This window comes from Artibeus jamaicensis, unplaced genomic scaffold (assembly GCF_021234435.1).
Source record: "Artibeus jamaicensis isolate MK-2021 breed Jamaican fruit bat unplaced genomic scaffold, CSHL_Jam_final contig_482, whole genome shotgun sequence".
Lineage (NCBI taxonomy): Eukaryota > Metazoa > Chordata > Mammalia > Chiroptera > Phyllostomidae > Artibeus > Artibeus jamaicensis.
Window position 1 is genome coordinate 14,430,958 of NW_026521857.1, and position 17,274 is coordinate 14,448,231.

The following is a 17,274-nucleotide window of genomic DNA, read 5'->3' on the forward strand; positions in this document are numbered from 1 at the left end:
GTACACTTTCATGAATTATTATCTTACTATTTTACATAACTATGTACAAAGGCTTATATGAATAAATCTGAATTTCAGAATACTTAACCATATATTCAATAATTTACACTTACAAAAAGTACATTTGTTAGTGTTTATTATTTAAGAAGTACCTGAGTTTAATTCTTATAACAAGTCGATAACATCTTTTTTTTACTGGTATTCTTTTTTCTTTTTAGTATATTTTATTCATTATGTTATTACAGTTGTCCCAATTTTTCTCCTTTTGTTCCTCACCATCTGGTATCCCCCTTCCCTCCAACAATCTCCCCAGCTTAATTCATGTCCATGGTCATGAATGTAAGTTCATAAGCTTCACAAATTCCTATACTCTTCTTAACATCCCTTATTTTGTACCTACCAATTATGCTTTTTAATCCCTGTACCTTTTCCTCCATTCTCCCTCTTCCCCCTCTTTAACATCTCATATAATAATAGCCAGTTGGTGATGTGCTCCTTATCTTGTCTGGGAAGCACATTATCTGTCCTTCTACTCTAAGTGATAGCTTTGCTGGATAGAATAATCTTAGATATAAGTCCTTGCTTTTCACTGCTTTGAATACTTCTTGCCTGCAAAGTTTCTTTTGACAAATCGGCTGACAATCTTATAGGAACTCCTTTGTAGGTAACTCTGCTTTTCTCTTGCTGCTTTTTTTTTAAAGATTTTTATTTATTTATTTATCTTTAGAGGGGAAGGAAAGGAGAGAGAGAGAGAGAGAGAGAGAGAAATATCAATGTATGGTTGCCTCCTGTGCGTCCCCTGCCGGGAACTGGCCTGCAACAGGCATGTGCCCTGACTGGGAATCGAACCGCAATCCTCTGCTTTGCAGGCCCGGGCTCAATCCACTGAGCTACACCAGCCAGGGCATCTCTTGCTGCTTTTAAGATGGTCTCTCTAACATTTGGCAATTTAATTATGATGTGTCTTGGTGTCGTCCTCTTTGGGTCCAACTTTTCTGGGACTCTGTGCTTCCTGGACTTTTATATCTATTTCCTTTTCCAAATTAGGGAAGTTTTCTTTCAATATTATTTCAAATAAGTTTTCAATTTCTTGCTCTTACTATTCTCCTTCTGCATCCCAGTGATTTTGATGTTGGCATGTTTGGAGATGTCCCAGAGTCTTCTTACACTATCCTCCTTTTTTAAATTCTTGTTACTCCTTTCTATTCTGGCTGAATGTTTATTTCATCCTTGTGTTCCAAATCTTTCATTTGAATCCTGGCTTCCTTCCCTTCACTGTTGGTTCCCTATAGATTTTTCTTTATTTTACTCAGTGTAACCTTCATTTCTTTATGTTGTTGCTGTACTCAATGAGTACTTGGAGCATCCTGATCACCAATGTTTTGAACTCTGCACCTGATAGGTTGGCTATCTCCATTTCATGTAGTACTTTTTCTGGGGTTTTGTTCTGTTCTTTCATTTGGGCCATATTTCTTATCTTCTCAATTTTGCAGCCTCCCTGTGTTTGTTTCTGTGTATGAGGTGGAACTGCTTTGACTCCCTGTCTTAGTAGCGTGGCCTACTGTCAAAAAAAAGACTCTAAATTGTGTGTGGAAGAGCCAGGCTAGGCAACCCACTTTACCGCTTTGTGGTTCTATATGGAAGGAGAGCTTGGAGAGGGGACTGTGCCACTGCCTGGCTTCTGGAGATGAGCCTGGCACTCGTCCTTTTTCCAGTCATTTCACCCACCCCCTGTATTCGACTGGCACTTTTCCAGCTGCTGCCTCGGTGTTGAATCCCAGAGTGCGTGGGTTTTCAAATGTTTTAAGATGGGTGTAGGCCTTTTATGTGGAGTTTCATGAAAATCCAGCAGTTTCTTCCCCCTCCAGAACCCCACTCATTTTTACAGCCAGAAGTTGTAGAGATTTTCCTTCCTGGCACTGGAACCCTGGGCTGTACCGTCTGGCCTGGGGCTGAAATCACTCGCCCCCAAGGTATCCCTCCCAACTTTTACTCACTACATACGAATGCAGGACTACCCATGCCCATTCTACTACCTCTCCACACCACATTGTATCTCCTCACCTCTCTGTCCAGTGTCTGAGTCTCTGCCCCTCCTACCCATCTAGAAGAATGTGGCTTCTTTAAATCCTTGGTTGTCGGACTTCCATACAGTTCAATCTTCTGACAGTTCTGGGTATTATTTGTTTAGTTGTAATTCTTTGTATGGTTGCCCAAGGAGGTGAAGTGTATCTACCTACACCTCCATTTTGACTGGAAGTTGTTTACTAGTCAAGACAATACTATTGTGATTTAACAGATGAGCAAAATGAAATTCAGGAAGGTTAGATCATTTGCCCATGGTAACACAGCCACTGAGAAGTAAAATCTGGCTATTTGACTCCAAATCTTAATTATTAACCACTAAATAATATTGCCTACCAATTATACATTATAACTGGAAATAGAATAACCAAATGCTGATGAAATAATATTCTTCCAAACCCATTTTAATGAAAAATGACTTACAGATAAGTTGTAAGAGTTTTTTAGTTTACGTGCAAATGCAAATATTTAACCTATTTATGACAACTTTTCAAAATATATTCTTTGTAGTCTTATTTATATCATAGTATACATTTTTAAAATATTTTATTGTAAAATATAATACAGATTATGATTTTACTCCATGTGAAAGCTGTTATAATCATATTATCATATTGTAAGGTCTCACTAATATAAACTAAAACATTTCAAATACTATTTTAAAAGGTAGTTGACATTTACAATTAATGGTTCCTTGGTTTGGCTACCTGAAAAGCTTTATCTTAAGATATGGTTTAAATAAAATACATATTTTTTACATTACTTATGTATTCCCTAAGGAAGACCCAAAGACATTTTCTTATGAATTTTATGTAAGTCATGCAACATAATTTCAGAAATAAGTATCATTACGCTGATATATCAGACTATTAGGAATTCATCCCAGCCAAGAATGCCAATAACATAAAATCCACACATGAACATTTTAATGGAAAATAAAAATCAAAATGAATGAAAAAGAAAAGTCATTCTACTGCCAAATTTCTGCAAATTTTTCACTTCAAAACTTAGCTAGAATTTTAAACAGGTAATATAGTCTTTTATCAATTACCAAAAAAAAAATTACTTCCTTTAAAAATACATACCTCTTTCCTTGTTTACTTTGTTCAAGTAAGTCCACCTTCAACTTTATACATTCCTCTTGGAACTTCTGCAAAGTCTGTTCCTTTTCAATCACCATTTTCTGACTCTGTTCCAATTTATCTTCTGCTTCTCTATAAAATAAAGGGTATTTTCTAAAGACTATTAAAGAGATTATCACAGTATGCAAAAATAGTTCAGTATTAGGAATTCTGTTAGTTTAAACCACTGAGTTAAGAGAAATGAGTATTTACTTGGAGAAAAAAGGCATATTTATCATTTGCCAACTAAGCTTTAATAAGGAACAAAAAAGTACTTCCATCAAATTATAAATATGTAGTTTATATTTCATGGTCAGAGACTAAAAGCATTATGATATAGTTTAGGGTCTAAGAATGACTGTTATCACCGCTATATTCAATGATTTTTTTCCTGACAGTTGCAAAAAAGCAAAAATGAAAATGTAATAAACATAAATATATGAAAAAGACAAAACATTCTTTTTTTGCTGATATCATTAGCTACCTGGAAAATCAAAGAAAATCAAATGAAAAATTAGAGAGATAATAAAAGTATCACAAATAGTCTAATTACAAAACAATTATATTACAGAAAAGCAGTAGCCTTCCCATATACTATCAATGAACAAAAGAACAAATTCACAGTTAAGAACATAGAATACCTAGTACTAAATATAAAATATGTATCACAAAGAAAATTGCAAAATTCTGATGGTCATGAAAGACAACTTTAGAGTACATCTGAATCATCTACAGGACTTGTTAAAACATAAGATTTCAGTTTTAATCTGACCAGTATGGCTCAGTTGGTCCCACAAAACAAAAGGTTAATGGTTCAATTTCCAGGCAGGGCACATACCTAGGTTGTAGATTCAGTCCCCACCCTGCCTCCCCATTTCAGGGCCAGTATGAAAGGTAGCCAATCAATGTTTCTCACATCAATGTTTCTCTCATCAATGTTTCTCTCCCTCTCTTTCTCCCTCCCTTTCCCTCTCTAAAAATAATAAAATCTTAAAAAAAAAAAACATAAGATTTCTGGGTCCCACTTCTCACAGTTTATGATTCAGTAAGTATTCAACAGGACCTAAGATCTGCATTTCTAACAAATTCCTAAATGACGCTAATATTGCTGGTCCCAGAACTACACTTTGACAGTCATTAACATGGAGTAAAGTACTGTTTAGTATGTATGTATTTCTCATTTCAAAGCAAAACAAGATAAATTATATATTGTCTTATTCCTTGCATTTTATTTCTTGAACTCCCATTGAAGTAATGGGTATATAATACTATGTAGGACAAAAAAGGAACTAGTTCATATTTAATAAAAACATGTAAATAAGCATCTCAACTTAGATTTACTCTTTTTTTAGTCCTCATATGCTGCATGTATCCTGTAACTAAGAGGTGTTATGATGGACTGAACACAGATTGAAAACACTAGCCCTGGCTGGTGTGGCTCAGTGGATGAGAGCTGGCCTGCGAACCAAAGAGTTGCCAGTTCGATTCCCAGTCAGAGCACATGCCTGGGTTGTAGGCCAGGTCCCTAGTTGGCAGTGCTCAAGAGGCAACCACACATTGATGTTTCCCTTCCTCTCTCCCTCCCTTTCTCTATAAATAAATAAATAAAATATTTTTCAAAAAAGAAATTGTTCCAATAGCCCACTACAGATTTATTGAGGCACAGAACAAGATGTAACAAGATATACCAAAAGGCAGAAGTAAGAAATAAAAATTTTAAAGCTATAAAAATTATACTTACCTCAAAACTTTATCTTGGGCTGAAACTTCTGCTTCCAAATTTATAATGTGTTCTTCTAAGATTGGAATATTGGCTGCCTGTTGTTGCGCAGATTCAAGCATAGATACCTAAAACAAATAAGAAAGCCTATATGGTGGAACTGGGTGACCTTTCTGCCTCTTCTTTTCTCTATTTTTAAACTTTCCCTTTTTTAAAAGTTTTCAACAAATATTATTTTTTTAAAAAAAGATAAATGTCTTATTTCCTTTATATAATAAAATCACACAAATTGGTAATCTTAAGGTTTTAAGAAGTTCTGACTTACCTAAGTACACAGACGATACAAGTTTCCCTGAATCATTTTCAGATACTAAATTCATATAAAATTGATTCCACAACATACTGATACTGTATTATCATAACTATACATTACATATTAAAGCAATACAAGAAATATTTTTACAATTATTAACTCTTTATATGATTATAATGATTGACATAGTCACCACTTCAAGAAACATACTTTTGCTCTTGACTGTGTTAATTCAAAGTGGACAGATTCTATTTTAGTCATTAAAGAATGATTTTGTGACACCAAACAGGCATTCTGTTGCCTAAGTTTATTAAGTTTCTCTCGAAGACTTTTGATCTCCTGATCCATGGGGGTAGACGATGAAAAAAATATCTGAAAAATGCAAAAGGTCAATTTTGATTAGTTCATTAAGCATTTATATATAATTAATGGAAAATAATGAATAATCATCTATAAAATAAGTAGCTCAAAAAATGACTTAAGATATTTAGTGAGAGTTGGTGAGGAGATGTGGAAAAATCTGCATTCACTCCACCACTGCTGGTGGACATGTACATAAATAAGCACAGCTTGGAACTTTGGGAAAGTTCTTAGTATTACCCAGTAAGCCGAACATGCTGAGACTCAATGGTTTTACTTCTGGGTATAAATCTGACAGAAATTTTTTTATTTTTGCACCTGAAGAAATAAAAATATTCATACCTACACTGTTCATAAGAGACCATTAATAGAAACAACCCAAATGTCCATCAACAATAAAATAAATATTAGATAAAATATTCTTTGAACAGCATATATATTTCCTTTACACACTTTTGAAAATATATTTTACAATTATTTTTTAATTTTCATGAGGGTTGAGGTTTTCAAAACCTGATTAAATTAATTTTGAATACCACATTATGCAGTTAAAACTACATAAAAGTATACAAAAGAAGTCTCGTACCCATATTTAATACTTACATACCCAGTTATATAAGTTTCTCATTTATACATTTTAACATCACTCATACAGCAAAAAAAGAGTAAACACCTTATATAGGACTTAACTTAGACTCTTAGTTAAACCTAGCCTTCTAGTGTTTCCACATGCATATGCAAGCGATACAAATTAACCACACCCTCACTGCCTAATGTAAAAACTAGCATGCTATATAGTAGAGGTGTCAAACTCATTTTCACCAGGGGCCACATTAGCCTCTCAGTTGTCTTCAAAGGTCCGAATGTAATTTTAGGACTGTATAAATGTAAATACTTCTTAACATTTAATGGAGAGCTCAGTGCAGCTGCTGGGTAGAAACAAGGTACAGGGGCCCACGGGCCTTGTGTTTAGCACCTGTGCTATACAGAGCTAGCCCTCTATATCCACCACTTCTGTACTCATGGAGTCAACCAACCGAGGATCAAAAATACTAGAAAAGGACTTTTGGTCAAGATGGCAGCTTAGGTAAACACAGCTCACCTCCTCACACACACACATCAAAATTACAATTAAAATATAGAACAACCATCACCCAGAACCATCAAAAATCAAATTGAATGACAACTATGAATTAAAGAAACCACATCCATCCTGACTGGTAGGAGGGGCACAGATGCAGAACTGGCTGGTCCCACACCCTTGGGTGGTGGATGAAAATTTGGGAGGGATATGTCAGGAGTAAGGAGTCCCGGCCCCATGCCAGGCACCTGAACCCAGGATTCCAGTGCAAGGAAGTTAAGCCCCCATAACTCCTGGCTGCAAAAAGCGGCAGAGAATGAGTCGGGGGAAGAAACTTCTGGCATCCCAAGAAGTTCCTTTTAAAGAACCCACACATGGACTTAATTAGATTCACTCTCTCTGAGCTCCAGCACTGAAGTAGCAGCTTGAAAGGCACCAGTGACATACAGGGAGGAGATGAAGTGTCTGGCACCAAGGTGAGAACAAGGGGTTAGCTTTCTCCCAGATAGAAAGGCAGGCAGAGGCCACTGCCCTTTTCTGAACTCCCCTTGGTACATACCCCCTGCACACAGCTATAGAGCCAGCAGGTGGGTGCCATATCTGAGACTCCATCACTTGGCCAACACTGTTTGCCCCACCCTGGAAATCCCCTGAGATTCTGTCCCACCTAATTTACCAGCACACACAAAGTGTTAACAATAACTTTTCCATATGAATGGCTGCTCCTAAATCCATATGATGGATTTAGGAACAACTTCCAAAATCCTTATCAAACAAGCAATAGCAGGCCTCAGTGAGCCTCCTAGCCTCCCTATCCCACACCTCTTGCTAAGTGGCCCCAGGCCCAGCATTAGCAGTAGCCAGCCTAGATTCACAGCTTAGCTTCTCCTGTGAATCTCCAAGACCAGCAAAAGTAACAGCCATCTCAGGTTTCTTTATAGGTCATGTAGGGTAGTACCAGGCAAAACACAGGACAGGGCTGACCTCGGCCTGCACCAACTGGGAAACCCTAGAGACTGTGTACCCTGTGGACAGCTACAGATCACTTCAGAGCACCATCACCCTGTCCCTACATAGCTGATCCTCCACAGAGGGTGAAGGTTGGTGGTCAGTGGTCACAGCCAATCCTTGCAGCTGACTGCCCTGGGTAAATCTCTCTCAGTGACCTGCCAATAGCAACCAAGACTCAATTACAAGAGGAGGGTGTATTCAGCCCACAGGGATGGTGCATTTCAAGTAAACAACTCAGGTGATAGGGTAGTCTGTGCCACTGTACCCTACAAGGCACCTACTACATTAAGCCACACTACCAAGACAGGGGCTCATAGTAGCTAAGCCTAATATATAGAAATAAACACATGGAGGCTGCCAAAATGAGGAGACAAAGAAACATGAACCAAATGAAAAAACAGATCAAAACTCCAGAAAAAGAACTAAACAAAATGGAGATAAGCAATCCATCAGATGCAGAGTTCAAAACACTGGTTATAAAGATGCTCAAGGAACTTAGTGAGGACCTCAACAGCACAAAAAAGGTCCAGTCAGAAATGAAGGATTTGGGACTTCTGCCAAGATGGTAGCATAGGTGGAAACACTGTGCCTTCTCGCACAATGAAGTTTAAAAACAACAAAGTTTTGGCAACAAAAACACAGCCAAACCACAGAAAATTGAATAATATGGAAGTCTGACAACAACGAACCTTTCAGCCAGACCTGTGAGAGGGGCGAAGCCAGCAGCTGAGCTGGGTCACGCAGGAAAGATCCACTGGACCAACCCAGGCGCGCAACCCAGGAGTGCAGATCCCAGGTGTGGAGTAGCAACCAGCGGACCCACTGAGGGCACAAGGTGGCAGGCTGACCGAGGTCACACATTCGTGTGCAGATAAACCAGGCAAAGGAGCTAGCAGTGAGACAGACCGTGCAGGCTCCAGCGGTGGGAAGCAGCAGAGGGGACCGCTATTGCCCCCCTTTGACCCCGCCCCCACATACAGCATCACAACCCAGTGACCTGGGCAGCCCCGCCCTGGTGAACACCTAAGGCTTCTCTCCTCATACGTAACAGGCGCAAACAGATAAAACATGGCTCAAGAAGAACTCAAAGCCCTAGAGCCCATAATTCTAAGCGATGAAGAAATAGCCAAACTTTCAAATGCACAGTTCAAAACACTGATGATCAGGATGCTCACAGAACTGGTTGATTTTGGTCACAAATTAGAGGAACATATGAAGGCTAAACAAAATGAAATGAAGGGAAATGCACAGGAAACCAATAGTGATGGAAAGGAAACTGGGACTCAAATCAAGGGAGTGGACCAGAAGGAAGAAAAAAGTCACCAAACAAAAATATGAAGAAACAAGAATTTTGAAAAATGAGGAGAGGCTTAGGAACCTCCAGGACATCTTTAAACGCTCCAACATCCGAATTATAGGGGTACCAGAAGGGGAAGAGGAACAGCAACGAGTGGAAAACTAATTTGAATGAATAATAAAGGAGAACTTCCCCAATCTGGCAAAGGAAATACACTTCCAGGAAGTCCAAGAAGTTCAGAGAGTCCCAAAGAAGTTGGACCCAAGAAGTAACACACCAAGGCACATCATAAGGACATTAGCCAAGATTAAAATGAAGGAGAGAATTCTAGAAGCAGCAAGAGATAAGGGGACAGTCACCTACAAAGGAGTTCCCATCAGACTGTCAGCAGATTTCTCAAAAGAGACCTTACAGGCAAGAAGGGGCTGGAAAGAAGTATTCCAAGTCAGGAAATCCAAAGACCTACATCCAAGATTGCTCTATCCAGCAAAGCTTTCATTTAGAATGGAAGGGCAGATAAAGTGCTTCTCAGATAAGATCAAGTTCAAAGAGTTCATCATCACCAAGCCCTTATTATATGAAATGTTAAAGGGACTTACCTAAGAAAAAGAAGATAAAAAAGATGAACAGTGAAAGGACAGCAAACACAGTTATTAACAACCACACCTAAAATAAAAGCAAACTAAGAGGACAGCTAGATCAGGAGCAGAACCATAGAAATGAAGATCACATGGAGGGTTAGCAACAGGGGAGTGGGGGGAGGAGAAGGGGGGAGAAGATACAGAGAGTAAGTAGCATAGATGGTAGGTAGAAAATACATATGGGGGAGGGCAAGAATAGTATGGGAAATATAGAATCTAAAGAACTTGAGACACATGGTCATAAACTAAAGGGGGGGGATGGTGGGGGAGGGGGTGTGCAGGGTGGAGGGGAATGAAGGGGGGAAACAGAACAACTGTAATGGCATAATCAATAAAATATATTTTAAAAAAAAGAAATGAAGGATTCACTAATTGAAATAAAGAACAATTTAGAGGGAAACAGTGATAGAGTAGATGAAGCCAAGACTCAAATCAATGATTTGGAACATAAGGAAGCAAGAAAACAACCATGCAGAAGAGAATCCAAAAAAAATGAATTTAGTATAAGCAGCCTCTAGGACAACTTCAAGCATTCCAATATTCATATTATAAGGATGCTAGGGGAAGAGAAAGAGCAAAAACTCAGAAATCTATTTGAAAAAGTAACGAGAGAAAACTTCACTCATTTGGTGATAAAAATGGACATGCAAGTCCAGGAAGCACAGAGAGGCCCAAACAAGATGGATACAAAGAGGCCCACTCCAAGACAAATCATGATTAAAAATGCTAAAGGTTAAAGATAAAGAGAGGATGTTAAAAGCAACAAGAGAAGTTAGTTACCTAGAGAGGAGTTTCCATAAAACTGTCAGCTGAGTTCTCAAAAGAAACTGTGCAGGCTAGAAAGGATGTCAAGAAACATTCAGTCATGAAAAGCAGGAACCTATAGCCAAGACTGCTCTACCCAGCAAAGCTATCATTTAGAATTGAAGGGCAGATAAAGAAAGCCTCAACAAGAAAAATCTGAAGTTCATCACTGAACCATTATTTTATGAAATGTAAAAGGGACTTATTCAAGAAAAAGATCTAACACATTTAAGTTTTGTCCAAAATTGCTTTCAGAACATTCAAGTTCATGATACTCTATTTGAAGTAAAGATAAAGTAAAATGTTGATAGCATTCCTATTCTACTTATTTAAAAGTAACATTTCTATTCATAGGGCAAATCTGATCAATGAGAAATTTTAAGAGTTAGAAAGAAAATATTGTTTCTGATAAGAGTTACTATTTTTGAATGTTTATATTTTGTAGATGTGAGAAAATAACTTTCAATATATGGAAGTATATTAAGTATTTTATGTCATAGTTATAGTAATATAAATTTTAGTATTAGTACTTAATGTCTATATGTTTCATAGTATTTCTTATATAAGTGATAACAATGAATAATTCTTTTAAATATGAAAATATACCGGAAGAAATTAAATTTTGTTATCAAATGAATTTACTTGGAATGGTACATGCTTTTATGTTAGACTAAGATTTTGGAAATTACACATTTTTGAAGTTTTCATAAAACATGTGGTTTCTTTCAAGTTAAAAAAAGATCAAAACTATAAACAATAAAATAGTTATACATATCTATCAACAATTGAATCTAAAAAACAAGCTAAGCAAACAAGAACAGAGACAGAATCAAGGATACAGAGAGCATTTTGATGGTTGCCAGACTGAAGGGGGGAGGGGAGAACGGGTGCATACTGACTGTATGATTTTGCATTTGTACCAGCAATGGACCTACAGCCAAGAATACCTATTTGTCCCTAATTCTATCAACAAAACAGTATCAAACATCTAGATGTTTAATAATCTGTTAGGTAAGAAATGGTACCTAAGTGTAGTTTCATTGTGATTTTCTTTTATGAGTGAGACCGAACATCTTTTTATTTGTTTGGAGCTCATTTTAATTTCCTTTCTCATATATGTCTTTTCCTTATTTTTCCTTATACAGGGGTTGTTCATCTTTGTCTTTTGTCTTTAATAGGCATTACCAATACTTCCCCCCCAATTTGTCATGATTTTTTTTAAATTTTGCTTAGGGTAAAATAAAATGATTTCAACTAAAGCATAAATATGATGAAAAAATAATCAACTATTGGAATTAGGATAGAGATCAAATTTCCCAGAATGAAATAATCTTTGTAGATATGGAATTTGAATTCATTTTCCAAAATGTGGGTTCAGTCATACAGCTTTATTATGCAGCTTCCTTACTTAAAGAAAGCCTCTCAACTGTTGACTCTCTGAAGTTGTAATAGCAAATTTTTATCAAAAAACCTTGTGTAACTGTGCATACATATTTGTGGTAATAAAGAACAGGAAGAAGAGTGGAAAGGGGGATAAAAGAGTTGAGTAAGAAAGGGGAGTAAACACTGGGAGTTAGATAATATGACTAACTAAGAAAGAGGAAGAAAGAGATTAAGTTCCAGACCAGAGAAGATATCTAAGATCATTCACATTTCAGAGGTAATGAAAGAATAAATGTCACGCTGTCACACAGCACCCTGATCCAGGTTAAACAGTAAGTATTTTTTAGCCACTTAATAAATAATTGATTGCCTATTATATACATGGTATAGTGCTAAAATCAAGGGGTTATAATTTATTTTGAGAAATAATTTATCTTGAGAAAACAAGACATTTAATTTCAAAAAGCAATAAATACAAAAGTTTAAAAATATGATACACCAAATTAACTACTTTCTTAAGATGAAACAAGAACCATTATATTTAAATTTAAATTCCACAAGTCTTGAGCACTGTAGTAAAAGACTATGTAAAACATGCATAAGGTACGTTTTAAAGAAAAAAACTCAAAGAAAAAAGTATTTTAAGTAGGTCAAAAACTAAATCACTTTCAAGTAGAGAGGTCTAAAAATAATAACCTTATCTCTTGGTTGTTTTTGAAAATCAGTACTGCTACTAGGCATTTTGTACACTTTTTTATAAGGTGAGTAATTCAAAAGTCCAAGATGGCTAGGCTGAGAAAGATCTTCCAAAATCAGCCTTTCAGACCTTGAGGGATTAGAGGCATAATCGGAATTTTCACTTGGACTGACACTGGAGAAAAAAGAAAAAAAATTTGTTTTAGTTCTTAAACAGCTTATGAATTCAATCCAAATTTCTATACATTCAATAAGAACACCTGAAATGCTGCTGGGAGTCAGATTCACACTTATGAGAACTTAAAGCAATGCTTCAACTAAATTTTTAAATAAACCATAATTAATTTTAAACTAGCAGTCTATGTATTTCTAGAGCTTCTATGCTAAATTACTTAAGTTTCAAAAAGCATAAAAATAGATAAAGCCCAAAATATACATATTTCATAGTTTTTATATCTATAAGGTATTTTCTCGATATGTAAATAATTTTCTAATATTTCCATTTTTTCCTAAACTGAGTTATATTCAAAATTATAAGACGTTATATTTCCTATTCTAGTGACATATTAGAAACACAGTAATAATTAAATCCAGCCCTGGCTGGTGTGGCTCAGTGGACTGAGCACCAGCCTGTGAAACATGGGATCACCAGTTTGATTCCCAGTCAGGGCACATGCCTGGGCTGCAGGCCAGGTCCCCAGCTGGGAGGACTCAAAAGGCAACCACACACTGATGTTTCTCTCCCTCTTTCACCTTTCCCCTCCCTAAAAAGAAATATATAAAATTTTTAAAAATAATAATATCTGTACATTTTACATTCATAAATTAAAATCATACTCTGAATTCTATATGATTTTCCCTACATACCTGGATAACTCTTCCCCTAAATTCTGCAAACTCCATTCTGTTATCTTCAGTTCATGTCTTAAAGAAGCAACATTTGCAAGCAAATTTTCTTCTTCATTGTCATTCTTATAGTAGTTTGATGAATTAGGTTCCATTTCTTAAAAAAAAGAAATGAATTTCTACTACCTTGCAGGAAAGAACCTGTGGTGTCAGTCAAGATACTCTCACACTAATAGAGTTTAACTCATTAATTTCCTATTTAAAATGTTATAAAAAGTTTAATGGTGATTTAAAACCAAACAAAACAAAAGTTAACAATTTCACTCTGGCTGGTGTGGCTCAGTGGACTGAGCACCAGCCTGTGAAACAAGGGATCACCGGTTCGATTCCCAGTCAGGGCACATGCCTGGGTTGCAGGGGAGGTCAGACCCCCCCACCCCCCCCCGTGGAGGGCACAGGAGAGGCAACCACAAGTTGATGTTTCTCTCCCTCTCTTTCTCCCTCCCTTGCCCTCTCTCTAAAAATACAAAAATACATAAAATCTTTAAAAATAAATAAAGATGAATAAGAAAAATTAAATAATATTCTCAAGGTCATGCAAACTGTAAATGGTGGAACCAAGATTTGAACCTAAGTCATCAGGATCCAAAGACCTTTTAATTATCACACTGCAATTTTCTTATTATATATCAATTTCAATGAGGTGTTTGAACTCACATAATCACATTACAAGCTCTGGACATCTCATAAAACTGGTATCATTATAAGTCATTCATTTCCTTAAAGGCAATTTATTACCAGATAAAGAAATATCCCCTTCTCCCATTCCTAATGGTTATAAAATTTAAAAGCACAGAATCATATAACAAGCACAGAGATCAAAATGATCTTTGGCAGGTAAACTCACAGAAATACATGAGAGAAAGCTTTTATTTCTTCAACTAAAGTGTACCTCTAGAGCGCTGGCTGGCACAGCTCAGTGGATTGTGCATGGGCTGCGAACCAAAGGATCGCAGGTTCAATTCCCAGTCAGGGCACATGCCCAGATTGTGGGACAGGTTCCCAGTGCGGGGGCCAGGTGAGGCAATCATACATTGATGTTTCTCTCTTTCTCCCTCCCTTCCCTTCTCTAAAAATAACTAAATTAAATCTTTTTTTAAAAAATGTGTATCCCTAGGGTTGTGAAGTTGAAAGAGCCACAACTTTTTATAATTCATAATTAACACAATTAAATGAAGGTTTTATCATCTCTACCATTCCTATCTCTTTCTGTATAATCTTAAAAGCACGTTCCTTTCAGATCCCATTTACCTTTGTCACTGTAGCATCCCTCTTTTACCACCCTTCTAGAATTTTGACCACCTCTCAAACTCCAAACAGCCAGAAGTCCTGTGAATTACGTTCAGGACTGTAAGGCACTTAAATAAGTTCAGTATTTTCAGCGACTAAATGATTATTAAACTGCCCTTCCTTCCCCCTATTCAGCTAAAATAGTATGACAAGTTATTCTCAGATGTGAGGAGAAAGACTGAAAAAAAAAAAAAAAAACCCTCTCACCTTATTGGAAGAAACGATAGCAAGAAATTGAGATACTAAGCAGTCTCAGAGACAATGTTTCTATCCTCTTTCCCCTTTTGTTTCCACAAATTTGTTTCTGCTTAAGTGAGAAGACTCTCCCAGACAAAAATCAATAGATCAGGTCCCCATTCTGCTTTATCTTTTCAACATCTCTAGCTTCCTGCAGGTTGGTAAAGAGAAAAAAGGTGAAGAAATTTTTGAAAATTCTAAAATGTCATTCGATATTATGGTTCAACTATATCAGAATGTCCAACATCTTCCATGTATTTTCATGTAAAAAATCTCTAACCCTTCTGAAGTATCAATGAATTCATTTGATACTCAAAGTTTTTTCCTAGTGGGCCATGTATTGTCAAGTGAAGATTCCTCCTCCCTTCAGTAGTCATAAAAGTCTATCTTCATTGCCTGTACATATGTGCAAAAGCACATGCTATCTACTGACCCTGACGTCACCTTTTGGCTCTAAAAACGCGTCTGTAACTGTTCACAAGCACAACCATCGCAACGAAGAACAAGTGCTCTTTGTAGCCTCTGTATATAATAGGATGGGCTATAGTCCAAAAAAAGATTCTTGTGTCAAAACCACTCATCTGGACAAAACTGATCCTACGTTTATCTGAACGTGGCAAATAAGACATCTTCCTCTTCATTTTTTCCCTCAACTAAAATACCAGCCGGCAGAGCAGCGTGCGCAGCACAGGAGGTCCGGAGTAAGTGCTCCGAGGGTGCCCGCAGGTAACCGACACAACTCCCCCAAGTAGGCCTGTTTCCGCTCAAAAAGCAGCAGTCGCTCACCACCCAAACGTTCGTTGGCAGGGACACGCACCCGTCGATAGCGCCCGCCGCGCTCTCCTTTGCGTTCCGAAGCCTTGGACCCTCTCGCGGGCCCCGGGCGTGGGAACAGCAGACACCACACACCGAGAACCAGCCAACTCAGAAAAGTTCGAACGGTCGCGGGAACCGTTGCGGTCGCACCTGAGGCGCCGCAGCACCGCCCCCTCCACCCCTCCGCAAAGTGTGGGCGTGGCGACTCAGGAAGCGCGCGGCCCGCCAGGGACCGTGGTCCGGGGGCGCGTCTGAGCCGGCTAGCTCGGAACTACATTTCCCACAATTACCCATACTGCGCCCATTGGTGTTGGGGAAGCCGTGGGAACCTGCGGCCACCCAGCTGTGAGGTGGGAGGTGCTCACGCGGGGCCAGAGGGAGGGGAGACCTCGGAGGGTGGGGAAAGGGACTGCTAGCCCTGCCCTCAGTTCTTACCCTTTGGTGGCTGGCGTAGCACGCATTCTGCGAGTGTCTGCCGCCGCGGCCGCCACCTGGAATTTTCTCCAGGTTTACCAGCCAACCACAAGGAGTCGTCGGAGGACGCTAGAACCCACGTGCGGACCACCCACACCTCCCAACGCCATTTCTCGAGAGCGCCCCGGCAGGGATGGGCGGCAAGACCGGGCTGCCCTTCCCGGTGCTCCTCCTGGCCGCTCTGCTGCTGCCGGGAGTGGTCAGCTTCACGCATTCCTTAGACAGCGACTTCACGTTTACCCTTCCGGCCGGCCGCAAGGAGTGTTTCTACCAGCCCATGCCTCTGAAGGCCTCCTTGGAGATCGAGTACCAAGTAAGTCTGGAGGGTAAGCCAGCCTCTTTCCATTAGCTCCGCTGCACTACGTCGTCGCCTCTCACCCGTTTCGAAACTTCCTTTGCACTGCCCGGGAGGTGAAGAGGTGAGGGCCTCGCCGGCCGCAGGCCAGCTCTGCGCAGGCGCGTGAGACTGGGCTTGGTGTGGCCGTGAACTGGCAAGTTAGGCGAGACCTGCCATTGACTGTGCCCTTTTCCCTTTCCTCCCGTCGGAGAGAGGGCAGCACTGCTAATGTCTGGATTTTTTCTGCCATCCCTTTGCTAGAGAGTACATGCTCCAATACTGAGAATTTCACAATATAGGACTGAGACACGTTCTCCTTTATGTTTGGACGAGATCACGCCACCACCCTCACCCAACCTCAGTATTATACATCTTAACTGTCATCGCTTCAGTTAAGGGTTTTTGAATCGTGACCATGTGATTATCACTAAATTCGATTTTGGAATATTGTGAAATGGGTTATTGATGTATATGTAATGAATGGTACGTTTGCTTATCTTACATCTTTTTAATAAAGATCTAATTGTATATTAAAAATTGTAACCTTTCACCCAGCACTGTAAGCTCTTTTTCCCCCATATCATTGGTTTCTTTTTAGTATCTGCATAATACTATATAGGGAATTGCCTTAGTTTAATGTAGTCCTCCTGGTAGAGGGTAATTTCTTAGAAGTCTTGTTAGTTCCACACAGCTAATTTCAAT

At 38.5% G+C, this 17,274-nt stretch overlaps 1 protein-coding gene across 3 annotated transcripts in view; it reads right to left on the reverse strand.

Moving 5' to 3' along the window:
• CCDC18 (coiled-coil domain containing 18) overlaps window positions 1-16,654 on the reverse strand; it is a 126,720-nt gene extending 110,066 nt beyond the window's left edge. For 2 of the 3 annotated variants that reach the window (XM_037162041.2, XM_037162042.2), the window contains exons 1-6: window positions 16,197-16,654; window positions 13,380-13,515; window positions 12,513-12,687; window positions 5,450-5,611; window positions 4,948-5,054; window positions 3,171-3,299 (exon numbers count right to left, since the gene is read on the reverse strand). In XM_037162041.2, coding sequence (XP_037017936.2) covers window positions 3,171-3,299; window positions 4,948-5,054; window positions 5,450-5,611; window positions 12,513-12,687; window positions 13,380-13,515; window positions 16,197-16,449 — 962 coding nt within the window. In that variant the 5' untranslated portion in view covers window positions 16,450-16,654. Of the gene's footprint in view, window positions 1-3,170; window positions 3,300-4,947; window positions 5,055-5,449; window positions 5,612-12,512; window positions 12,688-13,379; window positions 13,516-14,915; window positions 15,097-15,762; window positions 15,933-16,196 lie in introns of those variants that run through there. The other variant, XM_053668272.1, reaches the window with a different exon arrangement.
• Window positions 16,655-17,274: the final 620 nt, after the last annotated feature.